General features: G+C 40.9%; 1 protein-coding gene across 1 annotated transcript in view; it reads right to left on the bottom strand.

Moving 5' to 3' along the window:
- Nucleotides 1-23,871, bottom strand: part of atp2c1 (ATPase secretory pathway Ca2+ transporting 1) — a 111,817-nt gene that overhangs the window by 66,817 nt on the left and 21,129 nt on the right. The window contains exons 2-6 of the mRNA XM_046045687.1: nt 12,399-12,503; nt 11,679-11,795; nt 6,598-6,687; nt 1,904-1,939; nt 1,606-1,667 (exon numbers count right to left, since the gene is read on the bottom strand). Coding sequence (XP_045901643.1) covers nt 1,606-1,667; nt 1,904-1,939; nt 6,598-6,687; nt 11,679-11,795; nt 12,399-12,503 — 410 coding nt within the window. The remainder of the gene's footprint in view (nt 1-1,605; nt 1,668-1,903; nt 1,940-6,597; nt 6,688-11,678; nt 11,796-12,398; nt 12,504-23,871) is intronic.

Genomic DNA, 23,871 nt, shown 5'->3' with positions numbered 1-23,871 from the left:
AAAACACCCTGTGGAGACTCCCAATCATAAATCAACAATAAACTCGTTGAAACGGACACAGAAAGAAATCATTTATCTACATAGATATGTAGATAAATGATTAGAAGCACAAAAAGCACTTATTACCAAATCAACAAAATCTTTCTGGTCATTCTGTGCTGCTTTCAGATCCGTTTCTCCTGCAGATCAACTTTTCTCCTGTAATATCATCCCTGCTGAGTCAGCACACATGCAGGCAGGATTTAGTCTTCTCTCCTCTTTTGTCATGTTCACAGGGAGAGAACGGAAAACTTGGCCAAAAAGAAACTGTGTCAAGACGTTGTTAAAGTTATTGACTGGTGCTGCACGTTTTTGGCTCATTTTATAGTCAGCTTTTTTTAAATCAGCTTAAGTTACTTTTTTTTTGGACAATGCACATTGTTTTCTCAATATTTGCATTGCAAGTTTTCTTATTGTGCAAATAAACCTTTCATTTGTTAGTCAATATCTCTTGATGCAAGCTATATTTCAGAACATTTTTAACAGATGATTTCAAAAAAAATAAAAATAATAATAAAGTGATGGGGACAAAATCAGCTATTTCAAGAAGTGCGTGAGACACGTCTCAAACGTCCGAGGTGTATTGACAACAGTAAGGTCATTAAAATAGTTTCAAAACTGGGCAGAGGAAGAGAGAAATGGAGGGAAGGCTGAGCGACGAGCTGCTCCCGAGACCTTCTCGGCTTACAAGTGCTGCACAGGTGTGTGTGTGAGCTCCGACAGGTGAAGGGGCAGCTGTTACGTCCGTCTGCTGTTATTTGAAGTGTAAATCGAGGCCTGAGAAGTTTGTTTGAAGGAATATTTTCTTCCTCTGAGCCGGATGGATGTGTGTGAGAAAATCCGACTCCATTTATATAAGTTGATTTAATATTAGGTAATTTGTGAAGAACGGAGTCAAAGGGAATTGATAAACTATTATTATAATGATTTTTTCAGACCGGTCTGATGCTTCACATTTTTTGGTGAGGTACGTTACATTTCTCCAGACAGTGAGGGAATAAACTCCGGTAGATTTGATCCCTTATTATTACTACTATTTTTCATCTTTTAGATCGTTGCAGAAGGAAAATTAAGGCAATATAGGTCGTTCTAATGAAATGCTGGCTAGATGTCCGAGGGGGGTCCGAGGCCCAAGAGGGTCCAGTAAAGTAAATCACATGTGTCCATTTACTTTTAATGAACACATGTAATATGTTTTATACTTTCTGTGAATCTCTGTACAGTTCTCTTTTATTGATTGCACTCTTACTTCCTCTCCTAGGTATTTATCCCATTGATGCCGTATGTACCATTAGCTCTTACTTGTATCTGTTATCACTCTCACTTTCTGAGATCTCTCACTTTACTGGTGCTTCTATGTTGTTCCTTAAATATAAGTCACTTCAGATAAAAGCATCTGCCAAATGAGTGAATATAAAACAGCCAAGCAGAATGCGAGTAGTGTTAGGAAGTGAAGCAGTCACTGCGGCAGTGCTGCTTCCCGACTCTGCCTGTTGACCCAGACAGAATCACATTAACACAGAAGAAGAAGAGGAGGATGGATGGATGGATGGATTAAACTCTCACCAGTGACATTCTGGAGGAACCAGCTTCCCGAGCTCTTCTAGAGACTTCTCTGAGCGGTACTCCTACACACAAGAGGACAAGCAAAGAACTGGAGCTATGCAAGATTCATGAATCTACATGCAGAAGTATATTCCACCCACACACACTGCAGCAGACCACTCTAGGATTCACATTTTAAACATCTGTTCATCGTTTGAGGCTGTAAACTCTTTAATATTTATGGAAGTTTGTTTAAAAATGAACAGAGACATGTGTTAGCAGAGAGACTGAAACAATAACACGCCCAAACTGGACTCACCTGGACGAAGGCAACGGTCACTACTATGATGATGGCCTGTAAAATAATAAAACAACGACACAGAGGCAGCTGGTTAACCTTCAAAATCAGCGTTTTGTGAAACTGAGTTACATCTGATTCAATGCAGTTGAGGTGTAAACGACAACAGACTGCTCTCAACTGCTGACTACAGTAAAGTATTAAAACCTGTGTTATTAAAGACTTTTTTCTATGTATGTTTAGACGTTATTCTCATTCTATTACGACTTTTTACTCAAAGCTAATAGAGACCTATCCACAGACTTAACGAGTAACCTCAGTACTTTGCGACCTGGACCTTATTTTCCCATGTTTTTTGTCTGTGTGACTAATTGGGACCAGTATTGAGTGAGTGCGCTGCAGTCTGCAGCAGCAAGACAGGGCTGTATCGTAATCCTTACAGGCTCTTGTCAAAGCCACCACACTCCCTAAACTAACAAAAACAACAAAGCCACACAACAACACAAACAAACTACTCCGTTTTAGTTTAAAAACAGAGTTTTTAAATGACTACGATCTCCGTCCACAGCAGCTGGTCTATTCCGTAGTTACAGAAAATTTGGTGAAAGAGTAAAGTACTACAGATGATAGGGGTGGGGGAAAAAAAAAAAAAAAAAAAAAAAAAAAAAATCGATACAGCATAGTATCGTGATATTTTCTATGGCAATACTGTATCAATACATAGACGCTAAGTATCGATATTTTATTATATAAATTGCAGATGGGAGTTTTAACTTTTTGGTACTATACTAGGGATGCACTAGAATAATAAAATCTATTGCTTTTTTAGTCCATTAGAAAACTTAACAGGACCATATAGAGGACTGAAAAAGTGATCTGAAAAAAAACAAGAGATATGTATCTTTTTAGATAAACAGATGTTGACAAAGTTTAACTTTAGGGACCTAATTGGAAGTTGGAAAAAGGTAATAAATTGCAATATATCTCAATATATTTAAAATCACAATAAAATCGAATCGCAACATAAATATCGTGATAATATCTCGTGGGGCCTCTGGTGATTCCCACCCCTAACAGATGAAGAACCACACCAGATTTTATTTTGCATGGACCAATAACGAGCTGGGACTGTTACTGAATGGGCTGTGGTGGTGGAAAACAGACTGGGAGTCGTCGCAAAGTAAAAAATGTGACATGCACAGAACAAGTGTAGGCGGTTAGTGTTATTTGCACGGTTCAAAATATTTTAAGAAAAATACTAAAACTCTGTCAGTAGCATTGTGTTTCTGCTTTGCATGACTTATTAGACCCAATCAGAGAGCCAAACGAGACCGTCTGCCTCATCGTTTCTAAAGTCCTCTGTTTTTGACCGTCTGCACTAAAATGCTACCCGGAGTTTTGAAACGAAAAACGGGGTTGCATCCTTTTCAAACTTCTCCGTTTTCGCCGTTTTAGTCTAGATGGGAGGTGCAAACGTAGCAAAAGGTCTCTGTTTTAAAACCAAAACGCAGTAGTCCGTTTTTATCAATGGAGTCTAGTTGATTTGCCCATATTGTTATAGCAACTGTTTCTCTCTTTTACTCTTTAAACAAATGTCTGTCTCTGTCTCTATAATGTTGTCAGACACTTGTACAGTAGCAGTCTGAGCCTTTCAGCAGCAAAAACCGTATTACCCACATTACCGTAAAACTTTGGATAATAGCCCAGGCTTTTATTTGCTAAAATCACTGAATTTACCCTGCCTTTATTTGGGAGAGGTGTACAGGTGGGACAGGCCTTTAATTCCTTTTGCATAAAACTACTTCTATTACTTGTATAAAACTTATCCAATATATCAAATACACGTCATTCATTTGATGTAGCACATCACAACAACAACAACACGGTGCAGGGTGAGAGAAGTTAGCAGACAGAGAGTGATGGACTTCACATGACAGGATTCACAACTTGGATTAATTTTATGAAAAGCTGTTTTGATTCTTTTGATCGGTGGACCCTTACAGACTAAAGGAATATAAATAATAAGGATCGGACACATTCGGACTTAATGAGCGCTTCAAAGGTAACAGGAGTCATCACTTTTTTCCCCTTTCCTCTCTTGTAACGGGCAGGTTACAACCCGCTGGGTTTAAGAGGTTTTATACATCCAAAGAACTTCTATAAAAACCAGACCAGGCGGTTACTGGAGACCTGTGTTTATTTTTCAAAATGTGTTCCCACACCAGGCCAGTAACTGGGTAGGCGGCTATTTGGGACTCTGCTATTAATTGAAGTTTTACGGTATGTTGCAGTCTTGTTTCACTGTTGCCGACTGCAGCGTGCTCGTTCCATACTGGACCAATTTTTTTAAAAAGTAGTCCTAATTAGTCAAATAGATACAAAAACGTGGGAAAATAGGTTGAAAAATACTGAAGTCACCCTTAAATGCTATAATTGCAGCTAAAGGTGAATCTACTGAACACTAACTTGGAGGGGGTGATTATTTATGCAAACATGTATTTTGTATTTGTAAATATCTGTTTTCACTTTGAGATTAAAAGGTTGATAAGTGTAAAAAAAACAAAAAAACACATGTTAAATCTACTTTGACTCAATGTTGTAAAACAAAACAGACCATCCCTACCGAAGGCATCTTCTTGGGCCTAAAAATCTTTTGCTTCTCCTTATCTTGTCATTTAACTTTCATTCATACAACTTTCCATTCATATAACTATGTTGATTTTTTAATGGGGTGTGAACTCTGCCAACAAGCATGACAGTCAAGTCCGCATGACCCATTGTTGAGATTTAGGGTGTGTGCGTTAGGCATTGGCATGGGACTCTGTAATGTAAACTGAATAACTGCACTATTCACCTCGCGTTGGTCAACACAGGACAGCGCGATTCATCTTACCATATTACTGAGTACACATATTGTAAACCGGTCTTCATCTGCCAGCCTGTAGCTGTGTAAACACAGTGCCACCAAAGCAGAACACTATGTTTAATGCAGTTTTTCTTCCAAACACAGGCTGAGGAATCCGATGTAATTTGGTCCAACAGTTCAGTCCAGAGATTGTTAATCTTGCCAATGTTCATGGCCTCCGGAGGATTATTCCTAATGACTTTGGACACCCTCCTAACTTTTCTTCTAGGAAACCTCCATCAGGAAAAAGTTTAACGTTGCACAGAAGATCTCACATAACGCAGCGAGTGACTCCAAGAAATGTCCTGATAATAATTCATTCTCCATTAATTAAGTTAACATTAAAAGATTTTCTCTCTTTATTATTCTTGGTCTTAATTCTATTTAGCAGATAATCTTGCTCTAATTTTGGCAAAGTGTCTCCAATAAAAGGTAGCTGAATTAGCTGTTAGCAGCTTCTGTTAGTGTTGCCGCCATGGATGTACAGACGGCTATCACTGGATTACTGTAATACTGAAGAAAACAAAATTATGAAGATTCTGGGGCAAGTTGTGCAGCTACAGGGAGATTCTTTTTTGTGTGATTTCTAAGCAGAATTATGGACGTTAATTCGTAAGTCAAAATAAATCTAGAAATATGCGTCCCATGTTGGTGGTGTTACGACCAAGCAGGGACCTCCAGGTTTGAAAAGACAGGTGCTGAAGAGCCTTAACTCTGCATTCTCTGTAGCAGCCAGCAGGGGGCGACTCCACTGGCTGCAGAAAGAAGAGTGATTGCATAGAAGTCTATGAGGAAACAAGGCTACTTCTCAGCTCATTTATCACCTCAGTAAACACTTTCCTGATGAGTTTATGGTCTCAGTCGTTAGTTTCAAGTCTTCTCCAACACAGCATGATGTTCATTTAGTAAATTATGGTCCCACTTAGAGGAACATAGACCAGAAAGCAGGGGAGGCTTTAGGACGGGGCTACAAGCTAATTGACAAGTCACTACCATGGCGACCCGTCAATCAGGATAGAGGCGACTCGTATCCGCTGCTCTGTGAACATTTAACCAGTGAAGCTGAAAAAGCTCATTAGGAGCCAGCTGGTCATTTTATCTGGTTAATACATTTTGTTTTAAGCTTTTTGCCGCTAGCCAAAACTAGCATCCCTGCTAATATCACAGTTAACATGAATTTGGTCACATCTGGTACCAAAAAGCAAAATGGCGACGGCCAAAATGCCAAACTGTAGGCTTCAACATGGCATTTCACAAACCAATGGGTGACGTCACGGCGGCTACATCCACTTCTTTTATACAGGATATGGCCTTTTCTCTAGCGCCACCATCAGGACAAATTTTTTTTAGCTCCACTACTGGGGAGTCTCTAAGAACAGTTTGTTCTGTCCAACAACTTTTTATATTAAGGATGTATTGAACACTGCTTGACTTTTATCTTTGTTTGTATATTCTGATATAACATTTACTTTAATGTATGCCTTTTCCTCCGTTGTTCTCTTATCCTGCACATCAATGCAATTATTCACTGCTGCAACAACATTTTCCCCACAGGGATTCAAAAAGAAGAAATAAAACTAGTTTATATAATCTCTAATTTGCCAGACTCACAGGCAGACACCTGCAGCGAGTTTCCTTGCACGTTACAGTCTCTACTTTTCATCCGCTGCCGACGCTGCCATAAATACCACAATACGCTGATTTTTCTTTTAATAACAATCTAAGAACCTCAGGTCTATGGGGTGTTTTCTCAGATAACAGGAGAAACGAACAAGTGAAGCGTGCTGCTGTAGTGTGAGGTGTAACATACCACAGTGATGCTGATAGCGTCATCAAACTGGCGCATGAGAACGCTGATGACGGCCGACGCCAACAGCAACAGGATGAGGGGATCTTTGAACTGCAGAGAGGGAGAGACACAGAAAGAGGTTGGGATATCAGTGAAACTCCGGAGGATCTTCAACAAACACTACATCCCAAGAACATGTTAAGAAAGATACTGGCCCACCCCAAAGACCGCACACCCAAACACAAGAAAAGCAATCTAGTGTATGCAGTCCAATGTAGTGAGGAATGCTCAGACCTGTATGTTGGAGAAACTAAACAACCACTACACAAACGCATGGCTCAACAGGTCTCCTCAGGTCAAGGCTTAGCAGTTTACCTACATCTGAAGCTTAAAGGACACTCTCTCAATGACAAAAATGTACATATTTTGTTCAGGGAGGACAGATGGTTTGAAAGAGAAGCCATTTACACCAGAATGGATAAACCATCTCTGAACGTGTGAAGAGGGCCGAGACACCACTTAACCCCCACCTACAATGCTGTTCTTCCGTCTATTCCAGGGGGCCTGAACAAGCACTCACATTTGGCTTCCAACAGCCAGGAGCACTAACGAGCCAATCACCTTGATAGCGACCCCAAAGAGGTTAAACAGCTGGGACTCCATGCCAGTCAGTCAGAACTGAAGAAGCCTTTTGGATGAAATGCATCTTCAACAAAGTCCAGCTGCCCCTGATTTAAACTTCCTTGGAAAGTAACTTATTGTCTTTGTAATGCAGAGCCACTGTTTTATGTAAACTGTGTGAATCTTTGTGTTATACTAGGGATGCACCGAAATGAAAATTCTTGGCCAAAGCCAAACCCAAATATAATGAAAAGCTTTCCTGAATACCGAATAAGGTTTTAAATTGTTTTTCCATTTATTTTGCCATTTTTACTATTGCATAAATTAAATAATAAAAGGAGTCGCTAACCTGCCTGTCAGCTCGCTCTAGTATGTTTCAGTGGATTTACTATAAAGGCTTGAATACGTGTGCACTCCAAATGTAGGTGCGGCTAGCTTGTCTTCTCTCAAACGAGTGAAACTCAAAGCGGGGTCAGACCATTTGTTGCCTTTTCTAAGAAGTCAGCTACAGTCAGACATATGCTTCACACTGCTGACATGTAACACGTAACTGACCCTTTGCTAAGCCCCACCCCCCTTAGTTACTGTTGCTAAGTCTGACCAAACTGTTGGCGCTGCCACTGTCTATTACTGCAGTCCCCGGAGAAATATTGTCAAATTTGTTGGAAAAAGCGTCGCGATCTCAGAAAGCAGCAGACAGTTTTGCAATTGCATTTTACATTTGAAAGTTGTATTCAAGCTGTCAAACTGACTCAAACTGGGTTTTGGAAAAAGAATCGTATTCTCCTTTTAACCTCTCAGGGTAGCTGCTATAACTACTACAAGTGCCCCAGGAACAGCGTTTGACCATATCTCGGAAAAATACGGTAGAAGCAAGCTAGAAAACGACTCTTTTTGCATTAGAGTGAATGGAGCATAGCCATAAAAGTGTCGGACCTCAATTAGAGCAAGTCCTATACTGCGCTGTGATAGGCCAGCTGTGTATTCGGGGCGTGTCTTAGCGAAGGGTCAATTGTCCGGTAAAATTTATTCGGTCTTTTGCCATATTAGGCCAAACACCGAAAGTGCTTTTGTTGCGGTTTTTGGCCGATTGATTTTGGTTGCCAAACATTCGGTGCATCCCTGTGACACACACACACACAAAGAACATTTTGTCCAGATCCTCACAAAGATAGAAGTACAATTGCGTGTGTGTTTGCCGTGATGTATGAACGAGCTGAAACAAGTGTCAGTCATCCACAGTGAAAAGGCGGAGCTCATTGGGTGAAGCGGACTCCAGTTCTATTTTCAGTTCAAGCATCAAAATGACCCGGTTTCCACATCAAGAACATGACTGCAGCAGCAGCAGCAAGAACTTTCCCTCTTCACCGTATGGGAGTTAAACTGGGGACACCTGTAACTATATTTTCTGAAAAGTGACAACGGTTTCCACACATGTTGGATAGAGAGAGATAGATTTTTATTAAGAGAAAAAAATAAATGATGGTAACAAAACAGAAACAAAATAAAACTCCATAATTTCCATTACTTAAGCACATTTACATGTGCAAAAAGGAGTAGGAAAAAGTAAAACTTATGTGCTCCTGTATACTCTAAATACCATAATTAATAAAACTACAAAATAATAAAATCTAACTATATCTCTATCTAGATATCTCTATCTACCTACCTATCTTTATCTATCTATATATCTATCTATATATAAAAATCAAAGAAAATACATATCCAAATATAAATATATTCACATACATATATTTACACAAACAGCAATATTTATACACATCAACAGAACCCCAAGTGATTATCAACACTGTATTTCTCTGTATCTTTTTAAAACGGAATATGTTTGGACTTTTTTTTTTTAAATTCATCATTTACAGACAGATTCATTCATAGACAAACAGTAGTTCGAAAACTGGGAGTCTTAAAAGAGTGAATGTCATCTGTTTCATCTCTTTAGTAAAAGGCAGGAATCTCTGTGTGTCTGTCTCTATTTTAATTATGTCAGGAACAGTTCCTCCAATAGACTTCACACGTGGCGGATGTGTTGCTGTGGAAACAAGGGAGAGTCGCGTTTGGTACAATTTGAACATTCAGAATGAATAAATATACTGGAGAACAGAACAGAGCGGAGTGGCTTGCTCAGGTTTGGGGTTTATGCCGCTCCACTTTACAACAGTGGAGGGGTAATGCTCGCCAGGACGGGGCATATATCCTCCGATGTGGCAGTGAAACAGACTATATCAAACCTGCGTGATCACGATCATATGTGAAACGAATGTGTTGAAACGTAGGAAGAGATTTATGAAGTTCTAAGGAAGCGCTGAATATCTAGCAGTATCTCCGCCATTGTCGTGTTGTTTCGGAGATATGCTGCAGGGAGGCGTCACATCGGCCCCTGTGAACAGGCACTGCACTAGTGTTTACAAAAAAACTTTGATTAATAGCCCAGGCTTTTATTTGCTAAAATCATATGGGACCGGCCTTTAATTATTTTCGCACAAAACTGAAATAGGCTACTACAAAACAGTTTATATCAAACAGAATATTACTTGTATATAAATGATTAAATACACGTCATTCATTTGATTTAGCTCCAACAGACGGCTTATGCACTTTCTGTTGTATGAACTGAACAATCAAATTTTGGAGAATCTAACCGATCTAATGATATGTAGCATGTCCGTACTGACATATTGATTATACGTTTGTACATTAATATTTGTATTAATGGTCGAATCAGCTTAGAAGCAGCTAAAGCGGGCAACCCTGTGGGGTTTAAGAGATTTTATACATCCAAAGAACTTCTATAAAAACCAGACCAGGCGTTTAATGAAGACCTGAGTTTATCTGTCAAAATGTAATCCCACACCAGGCCAGTACACGAGGCGGGCGGCTATTTGGGACTCAGCTATCAATTGAAGTTTTACGGTTTTAAAGAAGCAACTCAGCCAAACCCCACAATTAAAACAGTCCTAAGAGACTGGCTGATATGACATAACTTCTTAAAAGAAATGGCAAAATATCAATGTGGGGATTAAAACAAACTCGAAATAGACCTACTGAAAAAATGATGTACAAGAACTTGTACTCCAAACGTCACTCAGGTTTCTGGTGAAGAGCTTGAAAACATCAGCTGTGTGTGATTTTTTCTGTGAGATACTTTAAATGCCTTTATTTACTGACAGGAAGTAAATAATGAACGAACTCTGTGTGATTCTCCTCACATTTCAGGCCTGTCAGGTCAAATGTGAAGTTTCAGGAAACCTGACAGATTGTGGCTGATTAGTCAAAAGACACGAGTTCATGCAGAAATTAAGGATTTTGTGTGTGAAAGGAGATAAAAACCATCCAACACATCTTCTTCTTGCCTTCACTCTCCCATCTTCCGTCTCATCCTCACTTCCTTTCCTGTTGCCTCTCTGAATTTAACGTGTGTGTTGTGTCGCTGCTCACAGAGGCCTCTCCTCCCTCCTCCCATCCCTTGTTCCTACGGCTCAACAGCAGCAGCAGCTTCTGTCCTTGAGTTCAAGTGGACAAAACAGACCAGCAGCCAAACTCCCTCAGGCTTCTTCCATTACTTAACCTCTCAAATCTGATGGAGACAGACTGCCATGTTCAGCTGTTCAACTGTCCATTGGTCACTTTCTCTAATATATGAGGAGAGGATCTTCTCAATGTTTTCGTCCAGGAGCTTTTAAAAGAGTCAAAGTTTAATACTAGGGGTGTACCACCACTCGTTTTTTGAGCCGTGGTGCGGTTCATATCGCAACCCTGTTAAATCAGTTTTATTTTTGTGTTGCGTCTTCTGTAACTGTCCTGTTATTAACCATTTATCCACCTAATTTTCTACAAGCACAAAAACAAAAGCAGCATTGCAGGTCTCCACGTGTGAAACATGTTTGAGCTCGGCATGGTGTTCTGTAGATGTTTTGCTGCCTGAGTTGAAGTACTGTTCCTCGTGACAAAACAATGACACTCTGGAACATGATGTGCTTGAAGACATGTTACAGGCAGAAGATAAAAATAGGATATTGGCTGTATCCTGCAGCTGCATTCTGGCCGCTGCTGCTGCTGGACGTGTGAAGGGCCTTCTGAGACTCATCGTCTCATACGTCAGCAGCGTTAAAAACCATGGACTGTCAGATTAGCCTACAGCAGCGAGACCACACAGTTTACAGTCAGACGTTCAGCTTTACATGCTGTAAAAAACAAACAAATAAACTCGGCAAACTGTGAAAGATTTTGGGCCACACGTGCAGCCACACCTGGACTGGCGACGTGTCCAGGGTGTACCCTGCCTTTCGCCCGATGTAAACTGGGATTGGCTCCAGCCCCCCGCGACCCTGTACGCAGGATAAGTGGTTGACGATGGATGGATGGACGTGCAGCAACACTATGGTGGCTTTGTCTACACACTGCCAACACTTTAAAGGCACATTCCTGTGCAAGACTCCATTATAATGTGATGGATTTGTCACCTGTAAAATGTATTTCTTCCATAGTGGCTCCTCTTCACCGATGTCGAACTCGTTCCAGCCGTGGTACGCTCTCCTCCGGCTCACCTCGTCCTGGGTCAAACCCAACTGCAGGTCCGCCTGTCAGCACCAACAAAACACAGGACGACTTTAAGATCGCAACACAAACTTTCTAAAAGGAAAATAGTTTGGTTGTTGTTTTACAGGTGCTGCTCAGTTCCTGCTACAGACTTACTGCGCATCAAATCTAGTGGAGCAAGCAGGCTGTTGCAGGGATCAATCGTGCTTTTTTGGAACTACATATACATATTTTTTCAGATACAAGACAAGCCCTGACTCTGACCACTTTCAAGTCAAAGCTTAAAACACTACCTACTTCACCGAGGACAGGCTAAGGCTTCTCAGCTTAGCTTTGAAATAGAATATATTTTAACTGTTGAATTTCATTAAATGTGTCATGGTGTGTGGGGGCACGGTGTTCTTTAATTCATTAGTTTATTATTTTAATCTTTTGTATTGCTTGCCTGTACTTGAACACTTCAAAACGGTTACCATTTTTACTTCTGCCATCTATATACATGTTTTGTTTAAGATAAGACTTTGTTGATCCTACGACGGGGAAAATGTACTTGTTACAGCATCTCTCTCTCTCTCTCTCTCTCTCTCTCTCTCTCTCTCTCTCCTTTAAATATCCTCTTAATCATAAGTTTTAAAACACCGTACCTGCAGGATACACACTACTTCGTTGACAGGGAGTTCGCTGGCTTTTCTGGGGGCTAGTACCAGGACCATGGTCTCATCTTCACTGGAGGGGTGTCTCTCGGAAAGCTGCAACACAGAGAGAAAAACTTTAGTGAATCAGACCAGACACGCACGAACAAATTCTTCTTCACCGAGTTCGAGGACATTTATCTGTGGAGGGGGTCCGAGGAGCAGACGGCTCCAGTTAGCTGACATCTTTCAGCTGACTTCCGTTCACTTCAACAAGTTTACTATAGAGACGAGCTGCACGATCACAGTGTGAGGCCGGAGACACTGAGCTGCTCTGCTGCAGCAGCCTGGAGCTGAATGATGACAAGTTTCTATTCTGTCTATCAATTTTAAACTCCAACAACTGAAACAAATGACTTTATCATCCGTTTTTATGCTAATGTGCAATATTCTCTGCTTGAATATTCTGGTTACTCTGTTCGAATACTGTAGTATTTTGCTTATTATTGTGAGACAAACTACACAATGCATCGACACAAATACTTTGCATCGAGGCTTCGTTTCATCCATATAACTATATAGCACCACTGTTTCGCACAGACATTTATTACTGTTGCACATCACGCTTACGCTGTGATCACATCGTGATTATGATGCCGCTGTGGAGGAAGAGAGAGGAAAATAGCGAGGGAAGAAGAAGAAAGTGTCCAAAGTATGCGATTCTTTCAAGCTGAAGAAAACAAAGTGAAAGTAGTGTAGTCTGCACGAGCCTTTAGAATAACTTGTACTCGGAAGCAGCTATCTGGTTGTTGGTCTGATGTTTGCTGTATGACACTATGAATTTCCAAAAGGACCAATAAAAATCTATCACCTATAAACGTGCACACCTGGGGGGGGGGGTACCACTGCCAAGCAAAAGTACTTCTTAAACGACGCATCGATTAAATAATAACAACTTTTATTTATATAGTGCCTTTCACGAGACCCAAGAGCACTTTACACATAATTGCAGAGACAGAGCAATATAAAGTCATTCAGGGTTGAATGCCTTTGTGAAGAGGTGGGTTTTTAGGAGTTTTTTGAAGGTGTCTAGAGAGGAAGCATTTCAGATCTCTGTGGGGATAGAGTTCAAGAGGGTGGGGGCTGTGACGCTGAAGGCTCTGTCCCCAAAAGCCTGCAGTTTGGTGTGGGGGACAGAGAGCAGGCCGTGTGTGTGTGTGTGTGTGTGTGTGTGTGTGTGTGTGTGTGTGTGTGTGTGTGTGTGTGTGTGTGTGTGTGTGTGTGTGTGTGTGTGTGTGTGTAGGGATGATTTATAGGTGAGGAGTAGGATTTTGTAGGTGATGCAGAACTTGACTGGGAGCCAGTGAAGCTGAGTGAGGATTGGGGTGATGTGCTGCCACGACCTAGTGTGTGTGAGAACCCTGGCAGCCGACTGGCAGCCGAGTTCTGGACATATTGTGAAGGCATGGATGAGAGTGATGGTCGAAGTCTGGAGATGTTTTTGAGGTGGTAGAAAGCAGATTTGGTAAGGAGGAGTTTGACATGTGACTGGAAGGAAAGGGTAGAGTCCAAAATGACACCAAGGTCTTCTTGGGGTGGGGAGATGGTGCAACCATCCACTTTGATTAGTAGATCACCTACCCTCAGGAGCAGCGGCTTGGGAGCCACTACCATTAGCTCCATTTTGCTGCTGGTTAGCTTGAGTAGACTGGATGACATCCAGGTTTTTATTTCAGTCGGACAGTTAACAAGTGACAGAGGGGGAAGCTGAGTGGATGGTTTGGTGCTGATATACAGCTGTGTGTCATCAGCATAACAGAGGAAACTGAGACCACGGTGACGTTGATGAAGTTGGGCGGCAACTGCTCTTTCCAGGATTTTGCTAGGTCGATACATTGCAGCTGGGAGGGAGTAGTACCAGTGGAGCACACCAGATCCAGTGTGTGACCTTTGGTGTGAGTGGGACCTTTGACGTGCTGAATGATAATTGAGGCAGTCCAATAGAGACAGGAATTCAGCAGCAAAAGGCACAGCTGTTAAGAGTCTACATAGATATTGAAGTCCCCGAGCAAGAGTGTGGATGGAGACATGGAGCACACGGAGAGGAGTAGCTCGGCCATGAAGATGGTGGAGGTTTTTGGGGGGTGATAAACAAGGACCACTTGGAGCTGTGCAGACCCAGCCAATGTGAAACGAATACACTCAAATGAGGTGATGTTAGGCACTGGAAGTTCTTTCACTGGGATGTCAGCTTGGTGTATCGAGGCTTCTGTATGTGCACATAGCCTTGTAGGGTGGCTTGTTTGAGTGCCATAAAATCTAGCTGATTTTGCCAAGCACAGAAAATCCATTTTCTTGTCAGTAACAATGTCATGTATGAGTAGTGCTTTATTATTTAGGGAGCGAGTGTTCAATAACATGAACATTGCAGTCTTGTTAGGTGCTGAGGCATGCAGTGTAGTAGGAGCAACATTAACACAGACCAGGGGCCTCAGATTGACTGAACACACATGTGGTTTGTTGTGATGACATCATCTCACTGCAACAGAGCGTCTGTCCAACCGAACAGTAGGAATAGTATGGTCCATGTAAACAAACTTACGTCGGTAGCCCCCATGTACATAGCGGGGGCGACACAGGAGTTTGAGAGATTTGATGGCATCAAGACAATTTGGTATGATGTGACAGAAGAGGTTCAGGAGCTCCAGGGGAGGAGTATTTAATTAGCAACATGATGGTACGAGGAAGCACCAGCTAGCTTAGCTACCGAAGACAGGGGCCCGGAGAGAATACATCCAACGTTCAACCACATCAACAGCGTTGCTGTGAAGACGAGGCAGAATAGTCGATAATCCAGGTTTCGTGGCAGAGTTATCAGTCGGTGGTACCAGAAAAGATAATCCCAGATTGGCTAGCTGTCAATTTATGCTACCTATCATGATGTGGTACTTAGGGGCATGTGTATGACCCACAAGCGTGGTTTGTTTCCACACCCATAAATCTGTGCAACCTTGTTGTTGGGAATGCAGTCGAGACAGTGACTGACCGTCAGTAACATAAAATATAATTAAATCATTATTAGTCTATCAGAATACGCTACCCCTGAAATGATGTTATAATCAAAAAACAGAAGATGTCATAATACTGTGAGAGGTATACCTTTATGGGATTGGAAAAGGGAACACATAAGGTAGCATTTTCCGATAGGGCAGAGCAACTCGATAGACTCGATTTGTGCTACGGTAGCATTTTTTGACGAGGCAGCATAGATCGTCAGAACACCGGCATGGGTGAGTAACGTTAGGCTACAGAGCCGCAGTTGTGCCGAGCAACAGTTGGCAATACAGATATTTACATACACACCTTATCCTAGTGGTCTGGTCATTAAACTCAAAAAAGCTTAGTGACTCAAGTTTTGTGAAAAACGTCGATTTGTGAAGCAGCGACACACTCCAGCGTCCTCACTCTCATACTGAGAAAATCTATAGAAGCTTCGAGAACTCGAGAACTGTACGCAAGATAAGCGGTTGAGGATGGATGGATGGATCGCGTTTACTACCACCCCCCTTCAGCCCCAAACAAAGCAGTCTCTCCCGACTTTATAACTAGTATAATATTCATAACAGCAGCAGGGAGTGGTTTTTACAAAGCATATAGGCCTAATGTTTCTTTATCCCACCAGCTGAAATAAAAAAATAAAGCAAGTAAATCCCGACTTCTGAACTGTTTAAAAGCTGTTTCTCTGCACATGTAGCCTATTTATAAGAGCAGTGACAAAACATTACGTTAACACCACTCTCTCCGGACGAGTCCAAGCATAAGAGGCAGTAGCAAACGGAGTTTCATTCTTTAAGTTTAACGCTGCTGTGCTGCTTTAGCAGATGCTTCAATAAATCAGATGTGGAGTTGTTCGCAGTTCAAAGCTTTTTGCCGGTCGCACAGAGTTTAAAATAGATGACAATGTTCTTTGCATCTTAGATTGTAACAACAATGGCAGCAGCTACTTACAGCTGTGGAAAGAACGCCTCTCTCCCTCATTCTCCTTTCTTCATTTAGCTTTTTGGCTAAGCAGCTGATATGAACAACAGGATAAGTAACTGTAATAATATTACTGTTTTGGAAAAGTAATTAGTTACACTATTAGGTACTGGGAAAAGTAATATTACAGTACTGCCCAACACTGGTCAGGATCTCTCTGCAGTATGATCATTTTAAATTGGTATTTTGAGAGACACACACACACACACACACACTCTAAAATTTCAAATGTGTGTAAACCTACTCCGCAATAAAGCCGATTCTGATATTTCAGTCTGGAAGTGGTGACTGATCGACAAACCTATACACCCAGAGATAAGTGGGTGAAGTAGCAACACATTTCTAATGTCTCAGTGTAATATCATCACTTTGTCTGCAGCCCTCATTCAACACCAATTTAAACTTCACATCAGCTACTGTAATTGTGTGTCAGAGCTGAATGCTTATAACACAAGTCAACACTAAACAACATAATCCACCTCTCCCTGCAGTAAAACACAGCACAGCAGTTCCCACAAACAGGGCTTTATATCAGTCGTCACTAAGCCCACCTGAACATCACAGAGGATTACAGGAATCTAATTACTTTAGACTAATCGCTCCTGGGAAGGAACCCTAAACATTTCAAACATCTGTACTGTTAAAGACAAACTGTGTCCTGTCCTGCAGCAGGAGAATAAAAGAGAATGAAAATCATGACTTTACCTTCATTGTTAAGCTTAACTGACAAACATGGGCACGGCAGGTCGTTCAGCTGCCACCAATAATTGTTAATCACATGAATAACCTGATGGGTAACTTTAAAGAAAATGTGTGCTCTCTGGAAGTTGGTGAGTCTTTCTCAGGTCAAAAAAACCCATCACCTTCACAGAGCGACTCATCTTCTCCCTGGCTGATCTGACCTTTACCTAATTTCCTTAATATCTTATCAATAATTTGAGCTTTTCAGATTAATAGTTTTGAATCAGGACCCTCAGTATTTGGATGAAGTAGCTCATAAAAAATGAGATGGGTCAAACTGAGAAGGCTAGGGTTGCTGTTTCAAGGTGTCAGATACATATTTAATCAACATTTAGAAAATTGTACGTGTTAGACTTCCAGTTAGGGGTGTGCGATATGCATCATCTACGATAATATCTTAATTGTTGTTTTAACAAGTCAAAAAACTCCTTGCCCATGTATTACCTGGGTCATGCATTTAGTACAGAAGTTAAACAAGCTGAATTTCGTAAGAAAAGTTAAAAAATGAGTGAACAAAGAAGCCCCAGGAAAAGACGTCAATCCGCCAGCGATGTCAAAAATCTTAAAGACCACAAACTAAGCACCACACTGATTATCAACTATATGAAAAGCTTTGGGAGTCAGCAGTCAGGCAGACCTGAACCTGCCACGGTACCAGCACAAACACACTTACCTAAGGATATGGATGCAAAATATCCTGTAATTATCATTATCGACAAAGTCCCAGAAAATATCCTGGCATCATTTTTTGTACCTAGTTTTCAGGCCCATGTTAAAGACGCTGGTGTTTTTTTAGGGGTGGGGAAAAAAAAATAAAATAAAAAATCGATACAGCATAGTATCGTGATATTTGCCATGGCAATACTGTATCGATACACGGACGCCAAGTATTGATATTTTAGTATATAAATTGCAGATGGGAGTTTTAACTTTTTGGTACTAGAACAAATAAATATATAAAATAAATTAAAAATAAATCAAATCTATCGCTTTTTTAGTCCACTAGAAAACTTAACAAGACCATCTAGGGGACTGAAAAAGTGATATTAACAAACAGAGAAATGTATATTTTTAGATAAACAGGTGGTGACAAAGTTTGACTTTAGGAACCTAATTGGAAGTTAGAAAAAGGTAATAAATTGCAATATATCTCAAATCGCAATAAAATCGAATCGCAACATAAATATCGTGATAATATTGTATTGTGGGGCCTCTGGTGATTCCCACCCCTAGCGTTTTTAGTTCTAATCGAGACTTCCATCCAGCAATGTAGAAGAAGAGGACCAAAGACTTGAGGTCCAGAGAGGATGAGGAGGAAGAGGAAGCTCACGGCATCATGGCAGCAGGAAACAAAAGGCACAGCAGCTCCGTCTAACAAAACCCACAGAGCTAAAAAAACAGAACAAGGCCTCGTTTCACTTTTCCTCACAATGAACACTTTCATCACTCTGTCGGATCATTTTTCATGTAAATATGAAGAGCTGTTTAAAGCCACTTGGCAAAAGGTTTACAGTCAGTTTACTTTATTATCCTTTTGTTATCAAAGTTCTCGACTTCTCCTTCTGGGCTTTTAATTGCAGCTGCAACGTGTGTCCGATAGTGATAGATTAATCGGGTCGATACCTGCACTCATGAACAGATCTACAGTAGAGCAGCAATGATTAAAAGACTAGTTCACAGCTATTAAATTAATCTGCAACTATTTTGCTAATCAAATAATCTGTTTGAGTTGAGTCGAGGAAAAATTCTGATTCCAGCTTCTTAAATGTCTTCTTTGCTTCCTCTGTGACAGTAAACTGAATATCTTTGGGTTGTGGACAAAACAAGACATTTGAGGTCATCATTTCGGAGTTCTGCGAAACACTGATTGACCTTTTTCACCATTTTCTAATATGTTATAGACCAAACAATAAGTTAATCGAGAAAATAATCAACAGATGAATCGAAAATGAAAACAGTTATACTGTAGAGAATAATGCAGCTGCATGACGTCTGACAAAGTGCACCTTAAACACCAGCCACGCTCTGAAATCTACAGCAGAACCCAAAGAATGTTCATTCATTAAACAACATAAAACTGGCTTAGAACACACACATATGTTAGACTGTAATCTGCAGGAAAAATAGAATTATACGTGATTTTCTTTGTTTTGATATCAGTGCTATCCATTTGTGTTGAGAAGTGGTGGGGACATAAGGGCTCTGTTAAGTGGCGTGACAATACCACTTAGCTCACAAGATGTGATGATGCACAATATTGGTGTCAAAAAAAAGATGAGATAATACTTTAACAGTATTTTGAAGAAATATTCAATGCTGTGATATTTGACAGGGTGTGGGGGTCCTCCCCTAGAAAATTTGGAGCATTAAACTAGGGCAGCAGCTAACAATGATTGTAGTATTTGAAGCTTCGATAGATTATTTCAACGATTCGTCAATGCGTCGTTTAGTAGTTTTGCTTGCCACCAAGCAAAAGTACTTCTTAAACGATGTCAAGTAAACACAAGTGAAATGGGAAATGAGCGATCCTGCACAGGAAACAGCTGTTTGTTATAATAAAGATGGCGATTATAAAGACAAAGAATCTGGGTGAAAGGATGGATCAGCACACGCAGGTAGCAGGGATTGTCTGAGCTACAGAGAGCTGGAGGGGAGTAAAAAGGTGCAGCTCCCGACACCCAGTTAACTCCTGACTGTGAGGTTACAACTCACGGCCCAAAAAGGAGAATAAACTCACGTGTGCACATTTTCAGCTGAGGACTGCAGCTTACTTTGGCTTCAACTCAACAATCAATCATGATTTCAGTTAAATGCTAAAGTTGCTGTTACTGTTACCTTGTCTGTGGTCCGCTGGCAGAACTCCAGCTGCTTTCTGATAAGGTGCTGTCATGGAGGTGACATAAGTTTGGTTTTACGGTGGACGGACTGTAACATTACAGAGTTGTTGTTTTCTTTAGCTCGGAATAAGGGAGGACTAATCATAGTTTTCAGTCACGTGACATGCGCCTTGACCTGGAGGGCAAATCAAACAGACCAACATACGGGCTCACAGCGTCTCCCCCGTAGAGACCCCGCAAAAGCAGTCAAATTTTATTTGGATAACCTTTCAGCTTAAGAAAAAGAAAAATATGAACACAAACTGCAAGTGTTGGGCATATCCGATCCATATGACGTTACAGCATCCGCTGCCGCATTTCTACCGTTAAAGACCTTTTGGGGAATCCCTCACCTAACACAGCCCAGGCTCGTCTCCTCCTTGATGTGCATCTGAAAGCACAACTACCATCCAGCATTTTGGCAACGCAAAAGTAACAAACTCAAAGTAACAGTGTGTCACTTGCTTCCTGGTTGGGCAGGCAGCGGAATATAACGTCTTTTTTGCCCTCCAAGGGAGCGTATTCCTTGGAATGTGACGTCACTGCTATGAATAGACAATTTCTACTGCCATCTGTAATCATTACATCCATTTGCACTGTTTACTGTGGCTACTGTGTTATAAGTTTATTTTATTTAAATATTTAATTTAAATTTTATTTTAATATAGGTTTAATGTATGCATGTATGTTTCGTATGCTACTGGATACTTGAATTTCCCTCAGGATAATAAAGTATCAATCTATCTATCTGAAGAACTTGTATCGGTCAACCACTAGTTATTTTAAAACATTCCTTAGTTAAACTCATGAAACACTTAATATACAGTTTATAACATTATCTTGATATAAAGTTTAGGGCTTGCACACATCCAAAAAAAGCTGGATAAAAACAAAATTAAGGCAAAAGTAAGATCTGCACACTGTTCCAAGAGCTCCAAGCAAATGTAATTTAATTATTAATTGTATTTTATTTCCAGTACAGTTTGCAGATCTTCTGTTTGACTTCTGACATTTTGTAGAAAAAAATTAAATGTTCTTTTAAACCATGCTAATATTTTTTCCCCAGAAGTTTGAAATGTGACTGGTTTCTGAATTGTCCTCCTGGCAGCAGGTATAATCACCTTTGATCAGGCCAGGAGTAAAGAAGAGACTGTCACTCCTGTACGGACGCTGCTTTCACGGGGCCTCCTCTTGCTTGATGCAGCTCTCTTCAGGTCCACCACTGAGACAACAAGCCAGCCTGTAACAGCTCTAAATCCTTCACTAATCAAATAGAAATTAAAGTCTATGTCCTCTGCTGCCTCAGTTCCTTTGAGCAAACGTCTGCTCTGCAGTGCAAAGTTTCCTCTGTGAGCAGAGAAGCTGCTGATAAGTGGAGGTGAGAGGATTGTTTCTGATTAGGAGGGACTGGAGCTTAAAAGGAGGATCTTACTCCTCTGCCCCCCTTCCCCCTGGGTGGATCAAGACTCCCGGTTTGCCCCCTTTAGGACGGGAGGGCAGCTGCAGTCACAGGCTGGTCGGGTGTTTGAGCAGCAAATAGAACAGCTGCTATCAGTTACAACAAATTCAAACAGTGACAACGTGTCCACGGGCATCGCTCAAACCACTCGATAATCAAAGACACTTTTCCATCGTCTATCTGCACGAGAAGTCCTCTAAAAACACTAAAATTTGTCAAAACAAACAACTGAAGACACCACCACAGTTGAGCATGACTTTAAGCTAAAATATCGAATTGCGATTATTTTGACGGATATTACCATTATTTTTACTTAATTATTCAGATTTTTGGTGGGATCTGTACTAAAGAATGATGTTTTCTTAAGTCTGTAGAATATATTAAATCAATCAGACTTTATTTGTGTATATTTATTGTTAACATTTATATGCCTTTCATGCAAAATAACAACACCACAAGGTGCCTGACGTGTGTACAAATTCCAGCCTAACCATGTAACCAAAATATTGTAATCTCTACACTGGATAAAAGAGTCTGCATTGCAAAGTTATTAGGTAAACTAAGAACATAAAATGAGAACTTTAAATATTAGGAAGAAAAGCACAGTTAAAATATAATAAAAACACCTAAAAGAGAAATTAAAGATTAATAAAAGCAAGGCCAGCGCCATGTACTAGACATCTCTGCAGCACGACCATATCTAATTTAAAACTGTATATTTAGACACACAGTTGGCCTTTAAAGGGGCTATATGTAGTTTTTCTACTAAAATGAATCCTTTTTTTATTGCCTGTGTGTGAAGGGGTTGTAATCTGACATTAAAATGATCCACTTGCTGGGTTTGGCTATTAACTCTGAAGGCAAGTATTCCTATTCCTATTTGAAGGCTCCGGGTCGGACACCTGCATGCGCGCTCCCGAGGCTCTCGCTTTGTCTACTGACTTTGCACTCAGCAGCGACGACACTGCAACTTATGACATGGAGTCTGCTAACACTAAGAAACGACCTACTCCCAGCACAACACAGACTCCAACACAAACTCCACATAAGGATAAAAAACAAAAAAAAGTTTTATCTGCTGAAGCTCGTCAGGCCTAATGTGAATGAGGATCAACTTCGGACAAAAACACGGATCAACATCGGCAGGGCTTTTGAATCATGGAGAAACCGCTTTGTTTGGGTATAAAAACAGACCCAGAGTTGGCTTCATCCTAAGGAGACAGGTAAGCTAACATTACTACAAAGCATGTAAAACATATTTTGGAGGAAGAGCCATCCACTAACACTAGTTAACGGTAAATTTACTTACTGCGGTCTAACTGTTATAAAGTGTGACACAATCTCGTTATAATATTCAGTCCACCTCACTACCCGTTTCGCTATCATCCAGTACATGTAGCTGTGCTGACATTGCTGAGCCTCCGCTGAAAGATACACAGACAATAAAGATAGTTACTGAAAGCAGCAGGCGAGCTAACGATGTAGCACGTCGGCTAAATGCAGTGTAACTTTATCATGTAACGAGCGTGGATTAGTTCAACATCAAGCTGATAAAAATATTACTGTATTGTTGCGGTGGGAGTTTACCTGAGTTTCCACCATGTTGTGTGAAGCTGGCTCCCTATCTGTCTATAGCTGCTTTCACTTTGCCTTTTTTCGGGAGTACTGTGCCAATAAGCCGGTGTCTCGCTGCGCTCAATGAAAGGTACAGCGCCGGTGATGATCTGCCTCTGAGACGGGAACGTTGAAGTAACAGAGCCTGAACATGTCTGAGAGAAAAGCCACAGCCTGCATGCAGGTGTTCCTGCGTTTATTGCAGGATTTCTGTATGAAAGCGGTTGCGTTTCGGATTATGCTCGCTCATGAGTTCAAGCGAGCACGCGTACGAGCACACGCCTGGTTGCAATCTTAAAACCGCACCGCTAGTGGCTGCTGAAAACTCCATAATGCCCCTTTAACAAAGCAACTTTAAAATTGCAGGAGGCCATATTGCAATAAAATTTGATTAACTATTCAGCCGTATGGAGTTGTATTTTTGAGAATCGCTCTTCTGTAGATGGATCCTTCCATCTACAGAAGAGCGAGAACTCCTAACTGTCCTCAAGTCCTACCTGTACATGAGCTAAAATGATTAAAGAGGTGGTGGGGTTGTACCAGAACAGGTTTACATGGTTTAATTTTCAAAACACCATATATTTCTCATACTGCACATTGCTGCAGCTCCTCTTTTCACCCTATGTGTTGTACACTCCGCTCTTGAGCTACAGAGTGATGCATCTTACTTGTACAAAATCTTTGCTGCACATGCGCAGTTCCCAGGTAAGGACTACTAGCCAATCAGAAGCAGAGAAGGGCGGGGCAGTGAGAAGCA

The sequence above is a fragment of the Micropterus dolomieu genome, linkage group LG03 (genome assembly GCF_021292245.1).
Source record: "Micropterus dolomieu isolate WLL.071019.BEF.003 ecotype Adirondacks linkage group LG03, ASM2129224v1, whole genome shotgun sequence".
In the NCBI taxonomy this organism is placed as follows: Eukaryota; Metazoa; Chordata; class Actinopteri; order Centrarchiformes; family Centrarchidae; genus Micropterus; species Micropterus dolomieu.
This window is presented reverse-complemented; position numbering and strand designations above follow the sequence as displayed.